At 42.2% G+C, this 13571-nt stretch overlaps 1 protein-coding gene across 1 annotated transcript in view; it reads right to left on the minus strand.

Annotated features, from left to right (window-relative positions):
• The window catches only part of TENM4 (teneurin transmembrane protein 4), a 341874-nt gene that overhangs the window by 57303 nt on the left and 271000 nt on the right, over window positions 1-13571 (minus strand). The window contains exons 18-22 of the mRNA XM_062514903.1: window positions 12083-12344; window positions 6194-6461; window positions 4036-4179; window positions 2767-3016; window positions 283-303 (exon numbers count right to left, since the gene is read on the minus strand). Coding sequence (XP_062370887.1) covers window positions 283-303; window positions 2767-3016; window positions 4036-4179; window positions 6194-6461; window positions 12083-12344 — 945 coding nt within the window. The remainder of the gene's footprint in view (window positions 1-282; window positions 304-2766; window positions 3017-4035; window positions 4180-6193; window positions 6462-12082; window positions 12345-13571) is intronic.

Below are 13571 nucleotides of genomic sequence, written 5' to 3' on the forward strand. Positions count from 1 at the left end.
TGTTAATTCCCACTCATTTTTCTTCCCCCCTCCTCCTTCTGTTACCTTGCCTCTCATGCCTGTACTTCCCCTGTATCCAGCTATAACAGCTCATGCAGAAGCTTGCATGGCTCACATTGTGATTAATGGCTCCCAGTTCTGATGACTGATTGCCTACGCCAGTTTTAATCACGCCAGCTTCATTTGCTATTGAATCATCTGGAAATGGCACTTGTGGCTCACTGTGTAACAACATGCAACAAGACAGGGAGCAGCATAAGAATTCTCCACTGGTTGGCTTACCTATGTCTGAAATCTTTATTTCTGACAGAAGACAGGAAAGCAGGGAATAGAAGAAAGAATGAGGTGTTAGCAGCTCAGTTCGATGCATTATTAGCAGATTGAAAACTTGACAGTAACTGTATCATACAATGCAATAATAAATAAAGAGTTAGCTGGAGTGACACTGATGTATTTTATATTGGATATTACTTGGCAGTGAGCTAACTTATGTACTGCTGCATATCACAAAGGAAGTGCGATCTCACCTGCTTGGAGTTATTCACTCACACAAGAGATAGGACCATCAGACTTTATCTATCATTCAGTGCAGCACCGAGCTAAATAGATGTAGATGCAGATACCTTTACAGTTTTTTTCACCCTCAAAGCAACATCTTGTGACTTACAAAGGTAACTTAAGAGTTGCAGCTACAGGTGGCAGTTCATTTGTTGTAACCTTGTGAACTCCAGCCCAGAGGACTGAAATTATACTGAGCTGGACCTATTCTCCATAGGTCTAAGTTACATACCCAGCTGCAGCTCTCTGTGACCCACAATGCATTTGCTTTCCAGAACACCACACTCCAAAGCTACTCCTTGCAAACAAATCTTGGAGCCAAATAGTGAGGGTGTTAATCTCAAAGGAGATGCTGATTTGAGAAGACACAAGCAAACTCCATTCAGTCCAAAAGCAATGGCTTTTCTCCACAGCTTTTAGCCAGCTGACATCTGAACTCACTTACTTTATAGCACACCAGAGTGAAGAAATGTTTATTATATCCAGTAACCTGAGTGTTTGCACAGATGAAGCAGCAATCACTGCTGCATATTTAACTCTGGAGTAAATTTAACTCTGTGGCTCTACACAACAGCCAGCAAGGCTACTCCGTCAAGGCTTCCAATTTTCTCTTCCCCAATGAGGAAATACTTTGCAAAACCTCTGTTGAGTCTGGTATTTTCACTGACAATGAAACAGAGATTGGGTTTTCAAAACTGTACTTCTGGGAAAGAGATATTAATCCTACTCTGTTGCAATGGGATTTGAGTTCACCTAGGCTCTTCTGGAAATCTCACCTTTGGTCATTAAAATAACTTTCTGGCACTGGAAACATATTACACTCTAATGAGGACCAGGTCTGAAGGTTTATCCCAGCTTCCCACCTTACAAACATGAGAGATATTATGTTCTCATGTATCATGGAACAATAGCAAAAATGAGGTTCTTGCTTCCTTACTTGAAAGGTGCCCAGCCCTCTGAGGTGCACATACCAAGGCAGCTATTCTGTAAGTGACAGCCTTCTGTTGGCTGTCTGGATTTATTTTTTTTTCATATACCATGATCTACAAGGATAGTTCTGAGTGCCAAACAAGATTTTTGGCGAGGTCTGATGACCATGGCATGTTTGTGCACGAGGGACTAAGGGGATCTTGCACAAATCTGGCTGCAGTCATTGCAGATATGCAGTATTATGTTTGTCCTCAGCAGCAGTGGATATTAAATCTGAGGAGGGTCTTACTTCAGGGAAGATTCTACTTTCAGGCCAGGTTTTGAAAGCCGAATGGAAATACTGAACCTTCCTATCAGGCTATCCTCATACTGACTTCTCAGGACCTGAGTTCAGGCCTGGCAAGCACAGGAGACTCATTCAGGAATACTCCCTTATCTCTATCTGACTTTCCTGGAGTGAGGCTTGTCTGGCCATGTGAAGCCCAGAACCAGGCCCCACTGCTTTGAAGTGGATGCTTGTATCTGTTGTGGAAATTTTAGATAGGAAAAATAACCCCAGTGAGTTCAATCTGAAATTTGGTTCAGCCATAATTTATTCCATTTTCTCAGAACTTGTGACAAATCACACTTTTCCCTCTGCTTCATTGTTTTTAATGGATGTTCCTTCCCCTTCCTTGTTATTTCTCCTGCTGTATTTTTTTCCTTTGCTTTCTGGCATTAAAAGGAAACTCTCCTCTTATTTCCAGATGCTCCATCTGCATGTTCAGCCTGACACTGTGGCACAGTTGGGAACTGAGGGGGGGGCTGCTACAGCTGTCCCCTCAAGAAACAACTAGAAAACCCCAGTCTGTGACTGCCTAGAGCGATCATCTTCTCTAAATTATGAGTGGTTATCAGTCCTGATTCACCTCTACATCATCAGTGCTGTGTCCTTTCAAGTTTAGGTTGTCTCAGAGGCTGCTTGTTAATTTCCAGCATTCCCACTGGTTTCTGACTACAGGAAAAGGCAGACATCAGCACAACCTGATTTAGCAGCACAGAAATATGTCAATATTTTTGGCATGTGATTCAGTTCTGGAAGAACTCGCTAGGCCTGTGTTTTTCTGGTGTAAATCAAAGTCAGCAGAGTTGCAGAAGAGGCAGATCCAGACAGCTTATTTCTCTGTTTTGCTGTGTTGTTTGCTTTTTTTTTTCTTTAAAGAGTTTTGCTTTTCGGTACATAGGATTTCTGCAGAACTTAAGAACATTACTCTAACGGCCGCATTCAGCACAGAGTACCTCAGCTCCAGTATGTTGGTGACATTGCCAGAGGGAAAAATCCTTCGGATGTAGTTGAAATCTCCAACATAAAGACTTCCATCAGACCCACATGTTAGGGCAACAGGAGCCAGGAGTTTGTTTCCATCTGCCAGACCATTGCAGCTTGGACAAGAAATACTCCGTCTGCGGCCGTTGCCCATAATGCTTCCAATTACAGGCGGCTGCTGGGAAATGAACTGGTTTTCCCCATTTCCTTTATGCAAGATGCCTAGAAAGAGAGAAAATAGTATTATGGAAATTAAAGAAATGGGGAGACTGAGACCAAAGGGAATACAGACTGGCAATGCTGCATGCCAACTGGGAAATCTGTTAAGTAGCAAGAAGGTTTATCATCTTTCATAATATTGTTTTGTGATAGCTTCAAATAAAGAGCCTCTTTTCTGAATGAAATGTTTTTTTAGACCCATTACATTTCCTGCAGAAGGAAAATATGTAGGGAGAACAAGACTGTCTTTACGTTTGAATGAAATACACTTGTCAGTATCTTATGAATTTTTACCTGCCCTGTCTGCTCCTCCTTGCCCTGTAATTTGCAGTTGACCAGGAAAAAAATAATTAAAACAAAAAATTACACAGCTCACGGAAATGTAAGGGCCAGTAAGACCATGGGACATTCTCTAGAGAAATGTTTCATCTGCAAAGCTTTAGAGGAGCTCAGCCTATTTTCCCTCAAAGTGTAGTTCTCTCAGCAGCAATGTGGGCTGAATTAGATGTTTGCTCCCATACCACTATTGCCCAAAGGGACACAGTGCTTCCACCTTTGAATGTGTTCTGATCAGCTTGTAAGCCTCCCTACTGCAGTCCTCAGCAGTCTTCTAAGATTCTGGAACCTTCCATTCTCCCTTGGGACCTATGCAGCCTCTCGCTTGGAAGTGCACTTGGCACTTTGGAGGATGCCTTTGGGTGGATTTATGCTTAGTGACAGCTCCAATCTGAATAGGGTCCCCTTCATTATGTTAGGAATACTTTTCTTGTTAATACCCTTCTTTTACAACACTACGAAGTTGGGCTGACATTCAACTACTTCATGATAGCCAGATTCTTCTACATTTTGCACACCAAATTACTTCTAAATGTAGTTTACTCAAAATCATTTGTTAGGGAAATACACGAGAGAACACATGTGTTGGTCAGGTTTCTTTCCTTCCTTTTTCTTGAATACTTAGTGATAGGCAACTGGGTCTTGCAATGTTGTATCATTCCTGTTATGTGTCACAGACAACCTACCACTTTGTATGTTGAGGGCATGGTGTTTATCCAGGGACCATCCTCCAAGTTTTGAAGCATCGATTTCATAACCCTGAAGCACAGCTGTCCTCTTCTCCCATAGGATTAAGTCTGGACAGGATTCATACTCATAACCTACTGAAACTGTGAAGAAGAGAGAAACAAAAGACTCCTTAGATTGGTAACCCAGAAATGCAGTGCCAGCACACATTTTGCAATTGAGTAGGGGTAAGAGCATTTCTACGGAAAATTGCTAATTTAATTGAAAATGTCATCATCATAATGCACAATCCTAATATTTTTTTCTCTTAAAAGTCAATTCTGCATTTAAAAATGTCAATGACCTTGTAGATTTTGGGTAAATGTGCTAAAAGTTTAAAAGACCCTGTTTTAATGATACATTTTAAAACAATGCATTTTAAGACTGGGACTTGATCTCTGTGAGTCGCTTCCAACTCAGGATATTCTATGATTTGAGAGTATACCCGTGCTGGAGTCTCAGATGAGAGAATTTTACTCCTATCTATTTTCTTTGATCAAAGAGTGCGTGCCAGGAACTTGATCTTGACCATGATCTTTCTTGGAAGGTAAAGACTTGTGCAATTATTGCATGGGGCAGTGAGTCCCTCAGAGGCAGCAGTTTCAGCCAGGTTGATTTGTGGTCACTGTTAATGTCAAAAATTTGCTTGCTGTGATGTCTAATCAGAGTGTTTCAGAAGTAACTCCACTGAACATGCTGGAGTTGCTTAAAATTACGTCAGCAGAAGGAAACTCATGTTTTTGACAGAATATAGATTCCTTTCTGATTTTCTCAGAAGAAGAAGGACCATTTTTACTGGTCTGCTTTTCTTCTTCTAATCTTTACAGCTGAAGCAGAGCAGAACTGCAAGTTTCACACAAATGAAAAGCAAATACATAGATGTTTTTTATTAGACAGAAAAAAAGAGTCTGATCTTACAAGTTTATCCGCCTCTTTGAAAAGTGCTGAGCACTGAGAGAACTCAGGATTTGCCACCAAACAGAGCCTTCTGCAGATTGCATCAGAAGAAAATGTAAGTTAGGGTACGAAAGGTCAATATTTTTCACTCTTCTGGAGGTGGGAATCATCGAAGGCATGAATGCTGATGTCTGCAGACCTGCCTGAGTATTCTGGAGCTGCAGAGTTGTTTCATGGAGCACTCCAGGACCCACTGATGATCTAGCATCTTAAAGAGCACGCACGCAGAATCCTTCAGGATATGCTACCAGAACACATTTCTCAGTGTGGTCTCCGAGCTGGGTAAGGCTCAGCAGGGTGTATCATCCACCTTTCTCAAGGCTGCTGAGCCTGAGTGAGAGGAGGAAGGCACCTATTCTTACTCCTGGAAAACCAGGCATCCTGCAACTCCTTTAAAAATACTTATCTTCCTTGAGCTATGAGGCATCAGTCAACCATCCTTCTGTCAACAGGAGTTGTATTTGCTAATTTGGGATCTCTCCCATTTTGCTGCCATCATTTCCTGAGCCTCAAAGGTCTAGTCTAGACTCAGATGAAGACCTGTAACTGAATGTCAACTGGGTGTTGACAGATGGGAAACATCACTGCAGAACTGCATTACCTCTGCTCACTAAACACCCAGCATGGGATAGCATTCTTGAATGGGTAATGAAGGAGAAACTAAGATTAAACCAATCCTGAAGGTCAGGCACAAGGAGCAGTGGCAATCAGGACTCTGTCCTAGGGATTCCTTTCAAAGCAGTGTTGACAGTTTTTGGCTGTAGGTGAGAGGCAGTCGAATGCTTCTAGTCCCAGTTAATTCCTTCTGTATGAATTTGATGGGAGCAGCTCAGGATGTATGTGCTGGGCTATGAGCCAGAGAACAGATAAGTGTTTGTATTCTGTCCTTGAAAGTGTTCAATGCCAGGCTGAATGGGGCTCTGGGCAACCCGATCTAATGGGTGGCATCCCTGCCCATGACTGGAGCATTGGAACTAAACAGTCTTTAAGATTCCCTTCAACCCAAACCATTTTGTGATTCATCTGCTGGGAATGTGTGCTGCAGTGAATCTGCAGGGACCATTTAATGCAACTGCAGTCAGACCATACTGATCTAGGACAAGGTCTATCACTGCCACTTAGCTGCTTCTAAAAGGAGGCACAAACACTGTGGTCACTTACCAAAGGCTTCAGAGAGCCCATACACCTTCTGGCTGTAGACATCTGTCTTGTCCCAGATGAAGTAGTAGGACAGGTCTGGAGCTGCTGCAAACCACTTCCTGAAGAGGCGTCCCTCGACAGCCACCATGAGGTGGACTTTCATGAGGTTGAAGGGGATGGTGGGGTGTGTCATGCTGATCCGCAGCACTGATTTGTAGCCAGCTGTGCGACTGCTCAGGTAACTCACTTTTATTTTACTGCCGGAAACGTTAATCTCCTCTTGTAGAGCCTGTGGAAAAGCAATCCATGAGGTGTTAAATCAGCAGCGAGCAGACAGGAAAAGGCAGTGAAGCTGTAATTTATCAAACACACCTGTATAAAAGCCCTGGCAGGCATGTCTAAAAAGGCACCTAGTAGGCATCAAGTATGAAATCATATACGTAACTTATTTCTGGAAGCTAAGGAATGCCTCCTGACTTCTCCATTTCTGTTACACGGGAGAACAGAAGAACAAAGTGTCACATTAAGTCAGTGTTTACAAAGGGACTCACTCTTACAAGGAGTACCAGGACCTAGGGAGAAAAGAGTCTGGGATCTCAGATAATTACAACCCATCAAGTTTAGCTTCCATTTTCTGTCTTTTAACATCAGAGGTTTTAGAGGCCTCTAATTTTTGTCTCCTGGCTTCCTTTTCCCTGTAAAACAGCACGCCATACTTGGCCTTAAGGATGTTTCCTGGTCCTGATCATAACAAGCAATTTTCTCCAAGACATTAGTGAATCCTGATTCCACCCTCCCTCCTCTGACTTAAACATCTCTCCTCCTTTGAAACTGCTCCTCTCCTACCTCCCCTCTGACCCTCTCTACCTGATCTACCATCTACCTCCAGCCTTTTTTTTTTAATCTGTGTTCTCGCCCTTAGTTTCTGACCTCACATTTATCCCTACTTATTCTGGCACTTGCTTAAAAGTCCTTTCCTTTTAACTTAAGTGATAAAACTGTTGGCCTTACCTACCACTTACAGCTCCTTTACCTTTCCTTGCATTCTTCCTTTTCCTTCTTTTCCAAACTCCTCTGCATCCTAAATGAGTTGCTACATTTTCACCTCCAGCCATAAGTGTGGATATTTCTGACTGAATGGGACAGTTATCTAACAGGTACCCATTACAGTACAAAACTTCAGAAAAGACTAAAGAAACAACTGAGAAAGCTTTTTCTGCTTGAGAACAGACAAGTCTCAACAAAGATGGGATTTTTGACTAATTTACCTGCTAAACTATCACCAGAGCTTAAAATATTAATATTTTTTAATGGAGAGATGCTTGGAAAGTTTATGAAAAGTGATACAAGTATATCCCTGACATTCTGCTGATCTTTCCATGCAAAATGCTGATAAAAAATTCTTACGAGAAAAAAATGTCACTTTCAAGGAAACTTCACTCTTGGGTAAGCACCCAACTTGGACATTTTTGGCAAAAGTCAGCAACCTCTGGTGAGGATTGACAAATGAAGGTAGAAGCTTACCAGTGAGCTGGAAGGGGATGTGTTAAAAAGCCACAGCTGGCACAGTTCTCTCCTGTGCCACTTCTCAAGTTCTTCAATGTGCTGGACCCTAAATGAGCTTGGAAAATACTTCCCTAGCAATAATCATCTTTCTGAATATTAAGGGCACGGAAGCTTGAAGGTAGGTGGGTCAGGAGTTCCACCCATCAGGAAGGGATCACATCTATCACAGTGTGACTCTTAGGATGTCCTGTGCAGGGCCAGAAGCTGGACTCAATGATCCTTGTGGGTCCCTTCCCACTCAGGAGATTCTAGGATTCCATGATCCTCATGCCTTCCAAGTTATGTCACTCCTAAACCCAGCTCCTTCTGTGTGGGAGCAGCAAACTTCCCTGGCACAGTGAGTTGCTCAACTCTTACAGGTTTTCTGGTTAGTGTTATCAAAAATGGCAGATCTTGTAATCTCCCCCCCCCCCCCCCCCGCGAAAATACCTCTTCTGAGATGTTATCTGAGGTCCAACACTTTTTCAAGTGACAACCAGAAGGCTCTGAGTGTTGCAGCACTTGAAAACGGCCACATCAAACAGTTAAAGCCCCATTCCATATTTATGAATATTTACCTTCTCTAATGCAGTCCTTTTAATTTACATATCTCAGTGCTTAGGAGGCTGAAATATGACAGAAGTGTGAGAACCCAAGATTTAAAAAATACATTTTATGAGATCAGCAAGAAGCTGGACAGGGACCAGGCTCAACCAGAGCCAAACTGCAGTAAAGGTGGTCCCTTGTATCAAATCTGTCTTCATATGTAACCCCATTAGGACAAAAACAGGCAAAAATAATTGTCATGGAGATACTACTTGGAAAGTCTGTTTCAGATCCTTGTCAACAGTAGTTATTTCTCTCTGCCCTGATCTATCTCTGCTGTCTACCATTCCAAAGAAAAGGTCACCCTAATGCTGCCAAAGCAATGAGCTGCACGAGGGCTCAAATAGTAATTCAGGTGATTCAAAATCTATTTGTAGTTTGTAAGCAGTGACAAACTAGCAACAAAACATGGCACTGGCAGGGGGGTGTGCTATTCAGTGGGAGAAAAGGAGGAAAACAAGCTTTAAAATAATCAGAACGTGCTAGAAGTAATGAGCTAAATTGTGCCCTTATTTCTAGTTGATAACTGCTGCTCAGCCCAGACACATTCCTGTGGCTGCAGGTCTTGTGAAAGACTCTTAAAGAGTTTATCCCAGACTAATTCCAATATAATCTGCTCTTTTGAAGAGGTCCAGCCACAAGGCTGGGCAGGCAGAAGAGCTGCTTCTTCAGGCTTACTGGGGATTTACACAGGGTAGAAATTTTCACTGTCATGTTCCCTTGGCTCTGTGGTGTTGATCTGTTCTTGTCTTAGTAGAAATTTTTCTACTCTTTGCACAAGACAACGTAGGAGATCTTGTTTCTGTGTGCTGGGTTACACATGTCTCTTACAGCTACTCTCCACTCTGCCAGCAGACATGCAAGGAACAGTTAATGTCTTCAATGTATTTTTTTTTTCCTTTGGTAAGAGCTCAGAGAGAATTTGAAAAAGGAAAACCATTTAGAGTCTGATTCAGGGGCCTTATCATAGACATCTAGTGCTTTTGAAATGTTCTATGGTATCCAAAACTTCTGCAAGGGCATGACAACTCTGACACGGACCTTTCTGACATCTCCACCTTTCTGAAGCTATAGCTGGAGGCCTGAAGGAACACTTCAGGGCATCCTGAATGTCCCCAAATCTGACTATAGGCACCTGAATAAAATATTAAAAATGCACTAGTAGGTTTTTTGAATGCATCCAGGTAGAGAGCACTGTATTTATTTCTGCATTTATTTGTTGGAGCTCATTAAGTTCTTATCTACCCATTTGTCAAAATCTCTTTCCCAGCCCTGCTATCTGCTTGTCACCTCCTCCCAGCTATGTGCTCACACCTTTTATATTTAACATTTCCCTACTGAGAACTGTGTATTATAAAATGCAGCTGCAGGAAGGGACAGATAGGTTATTTTTTTATTGTATGTACATCCAGTATAGAAATGAAAAGTAGTCCATTTCTGAACTGCAGTACAGTGAGGAGTCTGCCACAAATCAGATTCTCTTGTAAACTCCTGCACCACAAACTCTGCTGACCTTCAGCTGTCAATATTTGAGGTGGAATATTGATTTACAGGTTGTAGCTCAGACATATGGCACACAGGAAAGGCACTGTGTTTATCATGCATGGGATTCATCTTATCTCAATTTAGGAACCTAAGTTAGGTGTCTCCTCTGAACTGCTCTTTTAGGTCTTCCCTATAGCTAATAGCAGATACCTTTAGAAGGTTGGTGTTACCTTGTAAACTTAAGAGTGGGATTCAATTCCAGTTGAAGGCATCTAAATGCAGATGTCAACTTATAAATATGCTCATGTGAGGTAAGCATGTAAACATCAGTTTCAGTCAGTGGAATCTAACTGATACCATCAGTGTGAACCAGAAAGCTTAAGTGATGTGTAGGGTCCACTGATGTATTGATTAGATTTCCATCCCCTTAAATGGCAGCTTGGATATTTGGCATATATCCAGAAAACTGCACTATACGAACTCCTTATAATTTCAAAATTAATCTTTCTTACGTATTAGATTCCATAATTACAGGTGTCTTGTGGGATTTGGGATGTTCAAGTGATCTGCTGCTCACAAGGATTCAGAAGATATAATGCAGGACACTGATAGGGGGATCATTCTGCATTGGCAGTTGAAGGCCAAGCAGGGTATCATGAGGACATTTCAAAGGGCACTAAATATCTTTGGTGAGGATAGTAAAACACTGACACAGGTTGCCCAGACACATGGTAGATGCCCCAGGCTCCATCCCTGGAAACATTCAAAGTCAGGTTGGATAGAGCTCTGAGCAGCCTGGTCTACTGAAAGGTATTTGTGGTACCAAATAATGACTGAGGTTATGATCACAGTTGTACTGTATCAGATATTTGCTTTTTCCCAGGCAACACTGACCATTACCTTTCATGGTGTTTGTTTATTTAATAAAAATATGTGGAAACCAAGATTCTGAACCAAGAACTTATAATATGATGGATTTTACAACATACAGGACTTATTTAGTAATTATGCTGGGACAAACATGGTGACTGTAATTGGAAATTAGTGTGAGAAAGGATCGTAAGACTTGGCCCAGAGGGAAAGGTAAAGAGACCACTAGCTTTATTTGTTGTTGGGTTTAATACCTGGTTTATTAAAATTAGAAGGTATAAAGTTGCTTCTTTACTCATTAATGGTACTGCAGCCCCAGTGGAGTACCACGCCGGAAGCACACAGTTTATCTCTACACTTGTTATTATTTCCACCTTGGTAGATTATTGTTCCTAAAAGCAATACTCAGGACATGCTGAATGCTGGCATATAAAACCCAGAGAACAGCGTCCAATGTCCAAATGTTGAATGCTGCCACATACATATGTTTCAACAGATTTAGTGTTTTTAAGGAAAATTGGTAATTTGGTTCTTTGGACTATTCAGTTTAAAACACAGCTTTCCATTTGACAAAATACTTTGAAGCCACAGCAGATTGTTCAGGCTCTTTATCTGACTCGCACTTCCTCAAAAAAAAAAAAAATGGGGATGAGAAATTAAAGGTAACCCTCTCACTCTGCTCATCTATTCCAAATGTCATGAAATGCAATAAAGCTGAGGTGCTTTGTAGGCTGGCCCATTCTCAGCCATGTGCTGGCTAACTGCATGCCTCAGCAGTGGTGTAGAGTGGGGTGTGGCTTCCAACCATGAGAAAGTTCACTCCAACACTCCACCACCAAGGTTCACAGTGCCCAGTGGGTGGAATTTGCTCCTGAACAGAAGACAGGCATTAAAGCACAGGAAGAGCATCAGCCTGGTGCTGGGCATGTTGAATGCCAAAGGGCTGACCAAGGGCTTGCCGTCAGTCACACAAGGGTCCCAGCTCACGTGCTGTCAGTTACAACTGCTTTGCCTCCATCTGCCAGGGATAAGGGAAAAGAAATCTGGTAAAGCGAGTGCCTGGGAGTGAGTACTCCTGTCAAATGTCTGAAAAATGGGGTAACAAATGGGAATGCTTATTGTTAGGAAAGCAGGGGAATAGTTGCATTTGTGTTGCTCAAAGCTGTCAAAAGAAGCACAGGAAGAAGATGGGGATGAGGAGGCACTGGCAGAGGTTGCCCAAAGGAACTGTGGATGCCCCAGTCTCAATTCAATGCCAGGTTGGATGGGGCTCTGATCAACCTGGTCTAACAGAAGGTGTTCCTGCCTATGGCGGGGGGGGGTTGGAACTACATGATTGTTAAGATGTTTTCCAGCCCAAAGCATGCTAGGATTTTATTGTCCCTCAGCTCAGATGATTCATACCTGGATTTCAGGAACAATAGGACCTTTCTCTGAGCAGGAAGTTGCAAAAGCAGTGAGCGGAGATGGAGAGACCACAGGGTTGGGCCGGGCGAAGTTACTGAGGTCACAGCTTGGGATCTCATTCTCTTCATGCCTCATGACTATGGTTTCCATCACAAAGAAGCGATCCCAAGGCAACCACAGTGTGTGCTCCTGGGTGATGAAGGGAGCCCGCTCAAAGTGCAGGATAATGGAGATTCCACCAATGGTAACAAGATCAAAGCTGTTTTAAGAGATGGAATACAGAATTAGTGCAAACATTACCCCATTTGTTTGTATCAACTTCTAGCAAGGACCCCAGAAAAATAACTGCAAGAAATATCATCAGTCTCATTTTATGAACCTAATATTTGCACCCCAAATCAGCTTCACCTGAGTAACAGCAAGTCAGAGGCAGAAGTCCAAGCTCAGCTTCTTTGCACATTGTCCTCATGTATACTGAAATCATACCAATCCCTTTTTTGAAACATGTTTTTCTTTGTTGGTGCTTTTCTAGCACCAACATATTTTGGCCATACACACTAACTTTCTCTTTTTTTTTTTTTCTAAGTAGTTATTATCCATACAAATGCACAGATTGGATCAATTCACGCGATGACATAAACTATTAGGAAAGAGGTTTCCTTGACACATCCCCATATAAATTGTCTTGGCATCTCTGCTAACTTGACTAATGCCTAATGCAACCCAGGGAACACAGAGAGCCCAGTCATGGACTAAACCTAATCTACTAGAAATACATACAGAGCAGGGTGTCTGTGTGCCACAGCACTCAGCATATCTTCTTTTTTGACTCTCAATCATTTACAGCAGGGCAGATGAATCACTGCCTGTAGTCTCTGACTGCACCCTAAGCTACCTCCAGCCAAGTGGTTTTCTGTCTGTGTTAATGCTGGATAACAGACAGTCTTCCAGAGCTGTGTGAAAAAATGTTGGCTTAATAAGGAAAATATTCTTCCTCTGGATGTAAGGATGTTGGGATAAGGTTCTGGTGGTTTTCTTAGTTTTGTATTTAAACTTCACATCTTGTCACAGATGGTGATTTTATCAAGTACCATGGGAAGGTATCTACTATGCATAAAACCAAAAATGACGTGTTAAGTAAGAAAGGAAAGGATTTCAACAGAAATTGATGACCTCTTGTTTTTGCTCCTTTGTGTTTTTTTCTCCCTGTCTCTTCGGCTGCAATTCCAAACATGTGCTTCAGGCAAAGAAAGTTTTCTCATCCCTGCTTCTCACTTTCATGCTTGGTACTGCTGTATGACACTCTCACTGAGAGTTTATGCCTGTGATCAGGCTCACTGGTTTCAGCAGAGCTGCTCATGTGCTTAAAGAGCTATGAGCTTAAGTGTTTCTCTGCATGAGAACTGGGATCTGAAACACTCTGACTGCCCAAAGCCAGACTTGATGCACCTTGTAAGTACATGTTAAGAAATAGAATGAAAAAAGT

This window comes from Cinclus cinclus, chromosome 2, assembly GCF_963662255.1.
Source record: "Cinclus cinclus chromosome 2, bCinCin1.1, whole genome shotgun sequence".
Lineage (NCBI taxonomy): Eukaryota > Metazoa > Chordata > Aves > Passeriformes > Cinclidae > Cinclus > Cinclus cinclus.